Source organism: Sebastes fasciatus, chromosome 3, assembly GCF_043250625.1.
Source record: "Sebastes fasciatus isolate fSebFas1 chromosome 3, fSebFas1.pri, whole genome shotgun sequence".
In the NCBI taxonomy this organism is placed as follows: Eukaryota; Metazoa; Chordata; class Actinopteri; order Perciformes; family Sebastidae; genus Sebastes; species Sebastes fasciatus.
In genome coordinates, this window is record NC_133797.1 from 4669710 (window position 1) to 4685920 (window position 16211).

The window sequence follows — 16211 nt, forward strand, 5'->3', positions numbered from 1 at the left end:
TCTGCGCTCTCCGAGTGCACTTCTAGTGTTTGAGTTAAAATAAGTAAGTTTGTTACGTAACTTCAGTTACGTAACAAACTTACTTATGTTTTGTTACATGTTTGCAAATGTCAAAATACATATAAACAGTATATAGTTGTGTGTATGTGTGTGTGTGTAGAAGAAAACACCAACACACGCTTGTTTTTTTTCTTTATAGGTTGAATATTACTTCCTCAAATACATAGTATTTTTTACAAATATTGTAAGAAAATGAGAACACAGTTAACAGACTTCTTTCCATTTAATAAATATGATTATAAATGCATAAAACAATTACACACAGCACAGTTGAGGTCAAACAAAAACACTGTAACACCTTACCGTCTGTTCTTATACAAAAGCTGTACAGTAATAAAACTCTTTTTTTTCAATTATTATTAATATTTGTCTACAAAAATAATAATCTTGCTAATTCTGCAGGGAGGAGGAGATAGGGAGAAAGAGAGAGGGAGAGAGAGAGGGTAAAGAGAGTTGCTCAAAACTAGTCTACAACTTGATACTGTCACATCACAGCTCCTAACCTGGAGGCCAGAGATCCCTCGTGTTAGCAGGACTTCCTGTCCGTTGGACCTGTCCTCCTCCATGTGGAACCCAAAGGCAGAGGGTGCTTTTATCATGACGGACCTCCTGATCTTGTCTGCCCAGTGTCATGTCCTGTTCCCTGGGGTTAAGGTTAGGATTAGTACTACTTCCGCTGTTTCTGACGGTTGTGTCTGGGGTTACAGGCTACTTTATGTCTCCCTCAAGCTGTTAAAATCAGAGCCAGAACTCTTTGCAGAACTTGAAAAGAAATCCTTAATTCTCCTTAATCATAGAAAATCTCATTATTACGGTATTGCTACATTCCTTGACATATCATCGATGTTGCTGATTTACAAAACTCCAACCACCAAAATGTGAAAATTACCCTTATACACCATGCAGTCGAACAAGATAAATCACCTCATAGCTGAGTGCAAATGATGTCCTGCAAACTCAGATGGAACACACACATAGCTACAATGGAAATGAAGATGGACGCAGAGTTGTAACCGAAATCACCGTATAGTGGAACTTTTAAATATAAATGCTTCGTTTTAAACAGATTGCTCACACTTTATCCAAAAAAAATGTTAACCACAGTTATTGAGGGGCAATGCACACCGGCGGTATCTTGACACATCATACCCCTATTCACACGTATGGGCTCAAACACTTAGACAGGATGCAAGTAGCACTGTCAACTACTACTCGAACACTCAAAAGTTGCTCAGTAGCAAAAGAGAAAGGTTCAACTTAATGCAAAATACCCTTCCTCCACTCAACTACCAAAAATAATTTAAAACAAGTTGGAGGGAAAGTTGATCGTCATGGTCAAAGGCTTCCCGATTCTCTACAATGTAACTTTAAGAAGCAGGGACTTGAATAAGAGAAACAGTGCATGGTGACATGTTGCTCTGGAAATGAACTGCTTTGTTATGCACCGATAGTAGCAAAATGAGAAAAATACCTGAACATTCGGACCTCAGTATCTAACGCAAACATACCCTCAAGCTTCAGGCTCTTTGCACGCTGCCAGGATATGTCGCCATCCTACTTCAGTAGCAGTAATTGCATCACATTCACTCCTCAGAGTGACACACACCCCACCTTCTATATACTTTGACGGCTTCTTCTGTCTGAACAGCAAATCTGGTGTGTTAGGGTGGAGAGCCACTGGAAAGCAAAACAATCAGGTTTCAATCAGACTTTCAACACTGCCCCTTGCAGCTGTTTGCTAGTCACTGTGGGCAAGCCAACACTTGGAAATGTAGCTTGCTTGATGGCTAGCATTGCGTAAATAGGCAACCAGGACTGGACTAACCCACTCTTTATTTAATTTGTGGTAACTTGAAAATACTCCATGTAGCATAATACATCCTGAAATCGATTATAACTCAGGGCCCCCTCTAAAAGATGGCGCATACAAATTTGGTATTGGTACAAATTAAGGTCCAGTGTGTAGGATTTAGTGGCATCTAGAGGCGAGGTTGCTGATCACAACCAACTTCTGCTCACTCCTCCCTTTCCAAGCGCGTGTTTCCAAGCGTGTTGGGGAACTATACGGTGGTCTTCAGGTAATGTAAAAGCACAAACGGCCCTCTCTAGAGCCAGTGTTTGGTTTGTCCATTCTGGGCTACTGTAGAAACATGGCAGAGCAACATGGCGGACTCCATGAAGAGGATCCCTGTGTAGTAGATATGAAGGACTCATTCTAGATAGTAATTCTAATTCTAATCATTCTAAGCTAACGAAACCACACCAATTCTTAGTTTCAGGTGATTACACACTGTTGAAAACATAGTTATGAATATTATATTCCATTTGTGTCAATAGATCCCGTCAAAATCATACACACTGGTCCTTTAAGGCCCTTATCATTTTAATGCAAAATGCCTATTACTTGTACATGCAGTATTAAACATATTTGCAATTGATTAGATTATCACAAACTCATTCATACACAGTATGGTGCCTTCAGTGTCCCCCTGAGGTTCCTGGGCCCTTATGGGCAGATGCCCAAATTGCCTGGTTAGTAATCCAATCTTGTAAGCAACCTACCACTTAGGCTGTGTGTCCATATACCATTTTTCTCTCTTTTTTATGTATGCTGTCTCCTCATTGGGAACAACTGAAAGAAGACGCTTGCACTGAGGAAAAACAAATTATATATGGATACTCAGCCTTAATTCAGCAATTTTAAGTGACTGTGTGTCAAAAACATCACCTCATATTTGTTTGAGTCCTACTAAAGAGCAATACCGGAGTTCAGAATAATGATGCTCTCGACAGGTATTTTCCCTACAGAGCTACCAAGGAATACCCTCATTTAGATTTTTAGATTTGTATTTGAACTTTTGACCCCTACATATTCTTTCATCATTTGGCAATCCCACCGCCCCTGATTTCCCACAACGTCTTGATAAGTGATTCACATGCATTCCATCTAAAAATCAATCGCTGCAAACTTCTCCTCACTAGGCATAGTGTTCAATGGGTCTTCACTGTTACCAGTGAAGCAACGCTATGCAAAGCAGCCAATGTGTGTTGCATTTAAGTGTCTAATTATCGCTGTTCTCCACGGTCTATGGTTACATTCTCTACTGATTGTGTTGTAGGTATATCTACTGTGGCAATTTCTGCACAGCTGCGACTGAACAATCGTAGAAAATATCATCCAAAGTTGACAAAACCACACTCTCTACTCTATATCTCCACATCCCCACAAAGTAAAAAAAAAAGGGAAAACTAATCCGGAAAGGTTGCCTCTGAAGATTTGAAAGGCATCAATCAGGCATTTACATCTGTCAGATTTCACACACAAAGTACCACGGGGCTTGACAGTCCTCTGAACAAGCTAACCATCCGTGTAGCCTGGTAGCATCTGCGCTCTAGTTCTCCTGCTCCTATACAGCGCAATAATATAATGAGCTGGGATGAAGATGGGTGCTACTGGAGAGCGGGTCAGGACATTAGCCTAAATGTGTCACCAACCTTAGCCAGCCTTGAGCTTGACTGGCCACATTAAGTATTCAAGAAGTCAACCTCTTCTTATTCTGTCCAATAGAACACTCTTAATGTGTCATGGCCCCAAAACGCACTCTTCCATCTCTCTTAACCGCTCTCTCTCTCGGTCTCTCTCTTTCTCTCTGCCATGCTCTTTGGGTTCTCCCACAAAGTAGTTGTATCTCATTTCAACTGCCACCTTAAATCTGAGCTTTGATAAATTGTACTCTGCCTCCAGTATAGGGATGTTTATCTGCGGAACCACTTTGGAATACTTTTCTTTGTGGGATAGTCCTCCTGTCACCACCCTGTTTCTTCTTTATTCCTAAAAAGGTGTAATGCTATATTTGGGGGGGTCACTTGCAATCTGAAGGTGCAGTGTAGCATCTTAGCCATCAAGTGGTCACTTATTCCGAAGCACAAAACATTTCACAAACTGGTATGTATCATAAATAGTAACCAGAAGCATTAGATTAACAGCAAAGGTTAAATTAATCCAGAAAAACCAAACCCTGTATTTTTGTTAACAAATTAAAATCAGAAAAAAGTAAATATTTCAGTAGAAAAATGTGTATTGTGCCATAAATCAGCTTTTCAAGAGACAATGGACCAAAAGCTTTGAAGTACCCTATTCATATTTTTACAACAGCATTTCTGTTTAGTATGACATTTGTTATTAAAATACACAAATTTATAACATAGACATTCATGATTTACAAAATAAATGTGTAATTCACTTCAATAACATACTTCAGAAAAGTATATTCATATGAATAAATAATACACTACTGCTGTTAGCTTCATAGAACAGCAAACCAATCGCAGATATGTAAGCAAAACCAAATCATTGTTGCTTATTTCATTTTTTTTTACCCTTTCTAGTTCATGCTGGCGTTCCCTCTGAATTATGTATCTGACTTATATAAATAAATGGGATTTTTTTAAATGTTTAATTTATCGCACATACAAGGAAGGAAAATTAAAAACCTGTACACAGTTTCTTCTGGTTTGAACAGAGCACAGTATGTGTCAGCAGGGTCCAACATGCACAGGTATAAAGCTCAAAACCATTGTGTCCCGAATGGTAAAAAAATATCCATGACGCAGCTGGAGTGGTAATCCAGTCCAGAGTTTAGACGATGTACGTGGGGAGTTCTGTGGAGAATTTCACATGTACATGAGGTTTCATACATCCTGGGGATAAACAGGACAGAGAAAAAAGAACAGGTATCAGAGGAGGTTTTGTATAGACACTGTGTAAGCAGAAGATTTTAGCTGGAGGCATTACTACAGGTGATACTTTAAAACTGCATTTATTGATTTTTGGCCACTTGGAGGCAGCGGAACAAGCTGTGATAAACTGACATATTTATACGAACAACATGTTAGCAAACAGTTTACACATCCAGCAAACATGGAGCAACATTCATTTGGAATTGTGTTTTTGGTCACCGATCTCCTTTTAGTTCTGTTTTGGTCTCCACCAACTCCTGAGAACAATATCAGGCTCTTTAGCTGCTTTAAGCTCTACTATGTTTACCAGTGAGATGCTAATCTCTATAAACAGATATCTGCATATGAATGAAGAATTTGTACGCAATGGGACGAGATTTTGGTATCGGAAGTGTTCTGGTTTTGGTTTGTAGTCTGTTTGTAGTCAGAGTAGCATTTGTAGTCTGAGTAGTATTGACCAATCACGTTTGAGCAGGCTTTGGTTGCATGCAGGTAAAAAGTCTGTGTTGAGAGCAAAAGATGCAGAACGCATTGGCCAAAATGCAATCTCGGATCCCAACGGCTATTGTGTTTCAACGATTTCTATTAGCTTCTGTTATCCATTATAGGGATATTCGTAATCCACTGGCTACACCGGAGCCCAAAAAATATTAGAAATTACCCCAAGAGGCTAAATCGTCGTCAGCTAACTTTGTCTGCTGCCTACTGCTGGGAAGTAGCGTACCGTGGCTTTATTGGAGCTTTTCCACTAAGAACAGATGCCTACTGTGAAAGGAAACATGGTTGAAGAGAGAAGAATTTGTGGGCCCGAAAAACAAAACATAAGCTAAAAGAGGCTAAAAAGCAGAGTTGGTAATAAGTCTCCAGGATTTAAACACTACAGCCGACACCTTTCCACATTACACATAGCTATTTGAGCCATTGTTAAAGGTGGCTCCTCCTCCTCGGCTCATTGAGCCAAGAGAAGAGAGAGAGAGAGCAGGTTGGTTGAGCAAGCTATAGAGTGAAATAAGAGAGGGAGCGGCGTTAGTGAGAACAAAGCAGTGAATCAGATAGATAGAACCTATTTTGTTCTGAATGTTTCACTGGTTATGTTCAAAAGCACAAATAAACACACCCACAACTCCGCACACCTCTGCACAACTTTACCGGATTTTGAATGAATGCAGCAGGTCAAACAAACACAGGACTCGCTAGTCTTTAGTATCGTCAGTCCTGGGAGTCACGTGAGTGGCTAGTCAGTGAAGTTAACGACAACTTCCTGTGAAAACGGAAGTTTATTTTCAAAAGGCACTATGCATGTAACAAGCGTAAAATTTGACACGCCGTCCCAGATCCATCCAAAAGTAAATTATGAATTAGATGAGACAGGATGTATGAAAACAGAAAAGCAGCTGTTAAAGTGAGACTATGTACGTTTTGAGAACAGCAGCCACAAGTGACAATTACAAGGTAATGGCAAATATGAAGACATGTGACATTAGCACAAGAAGAAAAGAATGATTAAGTCAGTCGACTGACTTAGTAGTGTCAGTTACCCAGCAATATCTACCTGCTAAAACTAACTAACATTAACCAATATAAGCTACTGGCCATAACACACCAAGTATGGCTGTATTGGCAAAACTCTACAGCGTAATAAATTGGGGAGTGCATTTTACTGCTTATGTATTCAACTTTTCATTTATAATAGCCGAGAATGTTTGATTTATACTCTCAAAATGTACATAGTCTCACTTTAAACGAAATTTGAAACAGGGCACAGAATGTGAATATGTGTTAACGACATGGTTGTGTTGACATCCAACAGATAGCGGTGTTAATCCCTAAAATTTCAGATTTATAGAGCCACCGAAATATAGCATCATTTTGATTTGGGGTTGTTGGGGTAACAACAGACATTATGTTAGGCCATCACAGTCAAATACCATATCATAATAATACAGATGGGTGACAAATTACAGGAAAAACCTGAATAAATGAGTGGACACACATACGGAAATGCAGATGTTTCCACACAGGGCACGAGGGGTTTACTAAATGCTGTCATGAATATGAAAACGATGTGAATCATATGCTAAGGCCTTCACAGCATCAGATCTCAACCCAGCTGAACACCTGTGGGAGATTTTAGAGCGAATGTCTTACTAGGACACTTTATGTTGGATTTTTCTTTCATTTCTCATCCATCTGTATTCTCAGATGGTTAAAAGGCGTCAGTACTGAGGAGAACAATGTGTTTCCTGTACTACTGAGAAGTGTCTGTACTTTTCATCATACTCATTTTTGCTTAGCAGTCGTTCACCCCTTGACCAGACCATTTCACTTCTGAGAAACACAGAGCAAAAAAGCACAGGATGAGTCTCGTAAAAAAACAACAGACACACAATGGTATGAAATGAGCAATGGAGAAAACTAAATTAGAAATGCCAGCCACAGATGAGAGTCGAACCAGAGTGGATATTTACCTGTGGGCCGTGAGTTGAACTCTGTGTCCAGAATCTCCAAAGAATGCACCAAGTCCCGCTGTGAGCTGGGCGTGCTCTCTGTTGGATTAGCTGGACTCATCATTTCTTGTTCTTTTTCGTTCTGCATCTGCGCATAGACGTTGAGGCCTGGGATCTTCCTTGAGGAAAGATTTATAGTGAGGCAAAGGGATAAAGACAGCAGCCTAACTAAAGCAAAGACAGCAAGGACACAACTAGGGGGTTGGTGGTACTACATGCTTTCTATAACCATCTGCAACCGGGTGACATTTCTGATTTACTCAACTTGTTTGTAACTTTTGATGATACGATTGAGTGCATTTGCATGTAAACCGGAATTTACACAAAAAATTCTTATGGTGTTTTCATACTTGGTCCCTTTCATCCCTCCAAACGAACTCCGAGCGATAAGTCAGTATTTTTTGCGATTTTTTGCCAGTGTATTTTAGCCCTCTAGAGTTGCCGTAGACCAGGGGTCAGCAACCTTTACTTTACTACCATTTTATCTGTCTGGAGCCACAAAACATTTGAGCATTGAGATGAAGGTAACACAGTTTATAGTCTAAGTGTATAGAATATAAGTCTAATGCAGTGAGGGCGAAAGTGTAAATGTACTACGGAGTATTAGGGCCACATTGAGGGAAACAAATCTGAGATTTCCAGAATAAAGTTGTAATATTACGAGAAAAAAGTCGTAATATTACGAGAATAAAGTCATAACTTTACAAAAATAAAATAACACGTAAAATTACTACTTTATAATATTATGACTTTATTCTCGAAATATTATGACTTTATGCTCGAAATTTCCGATTTATTTTTTTTTCCTCAATGTGGCCCTAATACTCCATCGTACCGTCGTACATTAGACCTACAACAATGATAAATAAAAATGAAAATGTAAACAAAAAAACAGTTATTCATTTCCATTTTTAAAAATCCACAGGGAGCCACTGGAGAGGGGCTAAAGAGACGCATGTGGCTCCGGAGCCGCAGTTTGCAGACCCCTGCCGTAGACAGATCACACACGCGCTCGCTCACTGTGACTTCGGAAAAACAACACGGAACCACGGCCGCTAGTGGACGAAGAGTAGTTTGGACCGAAAAATAAACTACTGCACATCAAACGGTCTACAACACACAGGAACCGCTGAGGTTTTCCTCCAATGTTCAGTTCATATGAAAGCGAGGGGCTTCATTAGGACCGCACTGCAGTGCCGCGTCAAAGTAAAAAAAAAATGAAATCGAAAGTACTTTACCACGCGTGATAAAATGAGTAAAAGCGGGGGAATCCACTGACATAAAAGACACATGCCCCTTTTACGACGAACTGGACAGTATTCTGTGTGGAAGCGCCTGTGCCGGCACTAAAAATGTCATTGAAGGGGAAAGCATTGACCAGCATCAGAGCTGAAGTAGACCACAAATAAACTGAAAATGTTAACACAAAAAGAACTGAGTCCGTTTTACTGTTGGTCCACTTTAAGAGGACTGAGTTTGGTTCATTTAAAAAAGGACTAGATATGAAAACACTCTAAAAGCGATAAGGTCTGTGAATCTGACGTTTTAATTTGTCTCTGTACATCTTCATGATCCTCCGCCCTTTTCCCTTGAAACTGCACCTTGGACATAATTTAACATTTCAGAAAGGTCAACTGCCCACGTTCAAAGGGCTTAACATTGATAGCGGCTGGAGGCTGACTGACATTTCTTTTTTGCAAAGAATGACCTGACAAAAGAATCTCCACAGGATTCCCACAGATGTGTGGGCGCAAAGCCAATTCTCCACTGAGGAGGAGCGCCGTGTACGCCGGCGAGGATGTCTTGACAGGCAGCTGTCAGCCTTCTCTGTTACCTCGAAAGGCAGCTTTTGTTTACCGAGCTGTCAGGGCGCTACGATACCTTTCACCACCTCCCCTATCACGTACAGTACAGCGTGATGACTATATAGACATGACATTTCGTGAACACTTTACCTCTTGAATTTGTAGATGACAAATATAGCTAAACCCACAACCACTACTGATAACAGCATTAGCATGGCAGAGCCACTGTGGGTCTTGCTGGTGTCCACTAGAGGCGCTGCAGAGACAGGGAGACAAAGAGGCACGGAGTGTAAGCAACACAACACACTAACACAACCTGTATTTCCCACCCAGTTGAATCATGCAACGAGCAGTCAACAGGAAAATTGACACCTAGATGAATCATTTTAATATACAGTAGTATGTACTTCTCTTACTCTTTATTTTATAAGCCCCTTTAGGACAGTAGCAGCATCCCCAATAGGAAGAGGCACACATACTTGTAACGATGCTCACTCTCTGAATGTCTCTGTGTAGCTACATGGTGGGAGCCAATCAGACACAGGGTTATTAGTTGACGGGGGGCAGCAAAAATAGTAATATACCTGACTGTCCATAGGGGGCTTTATTAAAATGATAATGTAAACTTGAAAATGAAAATGTAATTCCTCAAGAGCATTTAAATTTTTCACATACGTATGTATTATTTAATAAAAAAAATGCAAATGCAGTCATCCAATTTAGAGCAGGTTACGTCTGAAAATTGAACGTCAATCGCTAGTTTCATTTTCAAATGGTTTGGAAATTTAATTTTAATTTTAATTTTGACTTAAAAAATGCTTGCATGTGAATAGGGAGATAGAATAGAATGATGACTGAATTGTACATTGATTTATTTAATTGCTTATATGTATATGTGTTTCTCTATGTGTATATATTGTGTGTGCGTGTATATGTGTATGTATGTATATATGTATACAGTATATATATGTATATATAAATAGATTTTATTTAATTTTATTCTTTTTAATTATTTTTTTTTACTGTGTGTATGTTATTTTTATTTATTTATCTATTTTTTTAATAATATTTATTACCTGTATCTATACTGGCTTATTTTATATTAATAATAGGTTTGTTAAGTTTCTTTGTACCGAGAATGTTATTATTGTGGACGTAATAATTATTGGGGACTGTTGTTTCAAAATGAACAAAAAAAACAATAAATATGGTTTTAAAAGAAAAAAAGGTTTGCACGAATGGAAAATTAGGCTATATTGTTTATATTGCATTTTAAAGTAAGGTTAACTCTTTGAAAATTAAATGTCAAATGACGTTTTTATTTTCATCTTCAGACTGTTAAATATTGCTTGCATAAACGGCAAATCAGGTTACATTGTTTATATTGGTAAATGGTAAATGGACTTGCACTTATATAGCGCTTTTCTAGTCTTCCGACCGCTCAAAGCGCTTTACACTACATGTCAGCATTCACACACACACATTCACACACTGATGGCAGACGCTGCCATGCAAGGTGCCAACTTTGCCCATCATACTCATTCACACACCGATGGCTAAGAGTCCGGAAAGCAATTTGGGGTTAAGTGTGTTCCTCAAGGACACATCGACACATCGTTTTTTAAATTTGAATTAACATTTGAATATTGTCCACTGTACAGAGGGGTTTGAAAATTAAATGTCGAATAGATTTCCCATTTTCATTTTATGGTAATTGAACACCCATATGAGCATGTGAAAATGACTATTGCATTTTACTCAAATAACACATACACATATGGACAATTATAATGCTGTTGTGGAATTACATTTTCATTTTTAATAAAGTCCCCTATGGGCTTCCATAGTCCACTGTATCTAGGTCTCCTGATAGTCTGCATGCTTTATGTCCTGTCCCACTTACATCATGAAGGGGCGGCTCTGTACAGACATAGGCGGCGTGTGTGTTTACCTGCTGATAAGTGCGCTGCGTAGACGGTGACTTGGACCCCTGGCCGCAACGTGAACTGGACAAGGTTTTGATTTAAGGCGCTGAGCAAAACCTCGGAGAGCTGTTGGGACACAGAGGGGGAACAGGATTTGAACAACATTATTTTGTAGAACAAATCTAAATGTGACTATTGAGGAAAGTCATTGCCAAGATCATCAAACCTCAGTCTCATCTATCTCTGCTTTTGACTTGTCATTTATTAACTCTGTTCTGACATTTCAGAGTGAATTTGTTTTCTTTTCCTGATCAATCTTTGCACAGATTCATCCAATTCTTTTTAATATCAGACTGAAAAATTATTGAGTCCAAATACCACTTGCACTTGACAACACTTCCGAAGGTGTCCTGGTTTAAATATCTGCCTTAAAATTCTGTTTGTGAATGAAAACTCGGTGTCCGTGGCGACATTCCTGCGATAAATCCAGCCCGTTCTCATCCCAAATCGTCACTTTATTTTCGGCATCAAAACCACTATGTTTACTCCTTGGCGTCACTTTAGGTTTAGGCAACAAAACCACTAGAGTTAGGTTTAGGAAAGAACTGCATGGTTGGGCTTAAAACTACTACGTTTGTACAGTGAAAATGACACTGAACGTTGTGAACACGTGACACAAACAAACAGCTGACTGTAACATAACGGACGGGACACGAACAACGGTCTCCTGGATGAAAGCCTTGTGTTTGTTGGACATCCATCTCTCATCCCGCCCACCAAGTGTGTCTCTTTCGCTCTTTAAACTACGTCACCAAACTCCCGGCGCGCTTTCTCGGCGCGTTTACTGCTGCCGTGGAAGGCTAAAGGGCGTCATGTGCTACAGTACCAAACGCCAACGGCCATGACAAAGCCTCGGTATCTGAGGCCCTGGGTATGAGAACGGGCTGGAAAAATCACAAGCGGCCTACAGTTGTCCATCACCCAGCAGTGGTTGGACCGCCAGAGAGGATAGGTGGAGCCTCGCTCTGCAACTCACTTGTGTATGAAGCGATGTACCATTTTTTTTTTTGCGGTCTCTGCTAGTGTTGTGAGTAAACGTTAATTGCCAAAGAAATAAAGAAAGGAGCGATGACTACAGATGATGAAACATCAAAAAAAAAGTGAAAGTGAGATCCCAAACACACATTGTAACTTTAAGTAACAGGTAACAGAGGAAGCTTCAAATATGGTATCTTTCCTGTGTAATAAGTAATTAAGCATTTTGAGGGATCACAAGTCAGAGAAGGTTGGGAACCACTGAGATACACCACTCAGTCAGATTAAAGCTTCATAATATATTTTCTTTGGCCACTCGGGGGCAGCAGAGCAAGCTGTAAACACAACATTGACATATTTTCACCTTGTAAAGTTGATACGGCAGACAAGTTAGCAAACAGTTGCTGATTTACACATCCAGCAGACACAGTGCAGCATTAGGAGTGTCTCTTAGTGCAACGCCCTTAATTATGCAAAACTTTAAGTCTTAATATAGTTAGGTGAGTCACTGTCAGAACTGCAGTTTTCTTTTTTTTTTTGCGTGTTGACTTCATTTTTTTAGACCCTGAGGTTGCCGCTTGGTTACCATGAGTGATACCTATAACATTACACAAATTTGATCCATTGTTAAAGGTCCCATATTGTAAAAAGTGAGATTTATTTTAAATCTTTTATATTATAAAGCAGGTTTAAGTGCTATATAAATACTGTTAAACTATCAAAACGCTTAATATTCGGAGAAATACACACAGTCTGTATTATACGGGCTGTGTGTATTTCTCCGTATATAGAGCCGCATATATTAAACCTGCTTTATAATATAAAAAAGACCTGAAAATCTCACTTTTTACAATATGGGACCTTTAACATTATGCACGACAGACAACAAACGGGTGAAGTGGTTACACATCAACCCTCGGCAAAACACTCAATAAAAATGACCACTCTGATGCACTTTAAACACAGAACATCATAAAGGTAATATTTACCTGCATTATTTGTAAGTGCCCAATGACCCAAAGAAACATCACTGCCTCCACCAACAACCCCATTTGTGCTTATCCTGTTTGTGTAAGGGTCTTTGTCTGTGGGACCTTTTCCACCGCGATGCATAATGCATAGGATGCAGCCTCACTTGATCTCTGCTTTCCAGACTGGCAAGTAATCTTCTGCACTGAGAACATCTAACTTTGATATAAATCGGGCAGATTACCCTGACCTGAAGGTAAACCATAGAAAGCAAGAAGTCCAATCTCATTCTCTCTCAATCTATTTCCCCCAACATAGATCCTTTCATTCACGCAATTATAAATCTCTATCCCGAGGCTCTAATCCTTGTACACAATCTAAAAATGAGATGTGCCTCATTTTCAATGATATTCCAATACTTTTCTCTTTTTTTTTTCTTTTTCATCTGCACTGCATGAAACAAGCATATACGGAGCCGCATAGAGAAGACACAAAACCAAACAAAATCCTCCATTTCCTCTCTGCAGATCCCAGTTTTTTCCTCTGCGGAGGCTTCATTTATCTTATCTGCCTCATTTCCCAAATTAATAGTGATATGAGTAATTTCTGTAGTGCTTCATTCCCCCCCTTTATATTTCTTAGCAGTTTAAATTTAGACTATGACTAATTACTTTTTCCTCACTGTATACCAGGGTCAGTAAATCTATTATACATTCTAATAAGCAGCGCGCGCTCTACACTTTTAAGATGCCAACCTTGAATGAGGATTTATCGCTGGCTTGTAGGGGAGAAGATCTTTCCAGGCGATCAACCAGGTGTGAGCGGGGAGGGAAGAAGAAAATCAAATTGATTTCCTTTCCCGGTTTCTGTCTCTCTACACACACGCCTGTGGAATTCTTCCCCACAGAAAGAGCACGTCCAACGTTATTATCAGTTATTATCTATTACGTGAGGCTCAGAGCTAATTCGGTCCATCTTGATACGCCGGTGATTTAGTGAACTGATCAACCATGACAATTTCTTTGTCTGGCTCTTTAGGCTCGAGACTCCGGCCCTCCTCCTCCCAACCCTCCCACCCTCCCACCCAAACACCCCACAGGATGTGACTTGAGGGAGTTTAAAAGCCGTTCCCCCCTGATAACTTGTTAATACTTGTCAAGCTTATTGATGAGTCTATTGCAGAGATTCCTCAGGCGTATTTCCAGAATTAGACTCGTCGTAAAGACCTGGACATGCTTCAATGGATCGATACTGACATCTGCTGGAGGAAGGATGAACTTGAAATTTGGGATTATTTTCTTCAGGGGGAGCAATTACTGGACAAACTGCTGCTAGAAAAAAAAAAAAAGGATCAACACATGACTCACAAAAACAGAAAAAGAGGAAGTTTCAAACTTGCGCATGGTGTTATGGTAGAATTACAATGAGGATAATGAGGTGAAATCCATCCACCTACTCAAAATCTGTCTCGCGGCTGGAAAAAGGAATGACTATTGCACACACGGCGGCAGACAGAGCAGCAGTCGTTGTCTCACCTGATCTAAATGAGCAGAACTCTTCTCTGCTTTCCCCTCAGTTAACTGTTTGTCAGGCAGAAGAAAAAACTCCGCCGCTGTGGGTAAACCTGGGAGGATGGTGACCAGGAGCTGGTCCTCTCGCACGCCTGTGGCCTGGAGGGGAACAAGACAGAAAAGAGTAAGAATGTTAAAAAAAGTTCATCCATTCATAGCACGGAGTTTAGTTTAGTTTATTTAGATATTCTGGGGTCCACAAACACACTTATACAATGTGACAGTGCAAGAATAAACAGGACAAGACAAAAACACAACATAACATTACAGAATTATTGTGTCAACAATTCTGCACATCTTTTAAAAACAGATATACTATTTCCCATCTTCGCAACTATCTTATCTTTTAGGCTGGGTTTGTATTATCGAAATAGGGCCTGCCTTAATTTAGCAATTAGGAAAACACTTGTGTAGGCTACGTTTTTAAAGGTCCTATATTATGCTCATTTTCAGGTTCATACTTGTATTTTGTGTTTCTACTCGAACATGTTTACATGTTGTAATGTTAAAAAAATACTTTATTTTCCCTTATACTGCCGGCTTAAATATGCCTGTATTTATCCTCTGTCTTAAAAGGCTCCGTTTTAGCGCATTTCAACAGAATTGCGACGAAATTGCAACAGAATTGCGTTGCTAGGCAACAGCTTGGGTCCATGTGTACTTCCTGTCAGCTGATGACATTCACATAAGTACACTGCAACCAGAAATAAACTTGGACACACTTAGAATGTTTACGTTTAAATCTGTGTAAAGGGTCTAAATATTGTATATTTGTGACATCACAAATGCAGAGTTTCTGAATACGGGCTGTGTGTATCTCCCTGTGGATTGAGCCTTAAGCCTGCTTTATAATAAAAAAACATGAAAATCTCACTTTTTTATAAATGGGACCTTTAAGTGTTCTAGATTACGGGGACATTTGTTTACATGCATGCTGCCTCCTCTACAATTTGCTGCCTATAGATTCTGTGTATCACAGTTCTCTGTGTTTTATAGCCAACTCATTATCCCGTACACATCATTGTGTTCTTTATGATCTTGTCTCCTCTGGTCTTCATTAAGCTTATAAGGAGACAGCAGCATTGGTATATTTTTATTTACAAAGCAATACTGGGCCACTTCCTTCATATCTGTGTAATCTCCTATCACTCACCAACAGCTATTATAACTTTCGCTCCACTAGATGGCTGCTCTACCGGGTACCAAAGGATTTGCTCGGAACTTGGTGGAGCAGCTTTCTCCTATTTTGCGCCCTGGTCAAGGAAGATTGAAGAGTGCAATTGCTATTCCTAAACTGGATTTTGTATTATGTATCTGTTGTCTTTTGTCTGTTTTAACATGTTCCATTGTATAATTTTTGTAACTTTGTAATGGTGTGCCATCTTGGCCGGGTCTCCCTCGAAAAAGAGATTTTAATCTCAAGGGACCTCCTGGTTAAATACAGGTTAAATACAAAATAAAAAAAATTGTTTATGTGTTTTGTCCATGATAATTTACTATATTCCAAGGAGTTTGGTCTCTTGGACTTGGTATGAGTATAGAAAACTTTATTAGTACTAGGTATTAGTCATTACTATTCAGAGTCTTTATTAGCAGCAT

The 16211-nt window shown here is 39.5% G+C and overlaps 1 protein-coding gene across 1 annotated transcript in view; it reads right to left on the reverse strand.

Annotated features, from left to right (window-relative positions):
* Positions 1-205: 205 nt before the first annotated feature.
* Positions 206-16211, reverse strand: part of sorcs1 (sortilin-related VPS10 domain containing receptor 1) — a 215061-nt gene continuing 199055 nt past the window's right edge. Inside the window, exons 23-27 of the mRNA XM_074631017.1 lie at positions 14577-14711; positions 11064-11163; positions 9263-9368; positions 7269-7426; positions 206-4761 (exon numbers count right to left, since the gene is read on the reverse strand). Of these exons, the coding sequence (XP_074487118.1) occupies positions 4700-4761; positions 7269-7426; positions 9263-9368; positions 11064-11163; positions 14577-14711 (561 nt within the window). The 3' untranslated portion in view covers positions 206-4699. The remainder of the gene's footprint in view (positions 4762-7268; positions 7427-9262; positions 9369-11063; positions 11164-14576; positions 14712-16211) is intronic.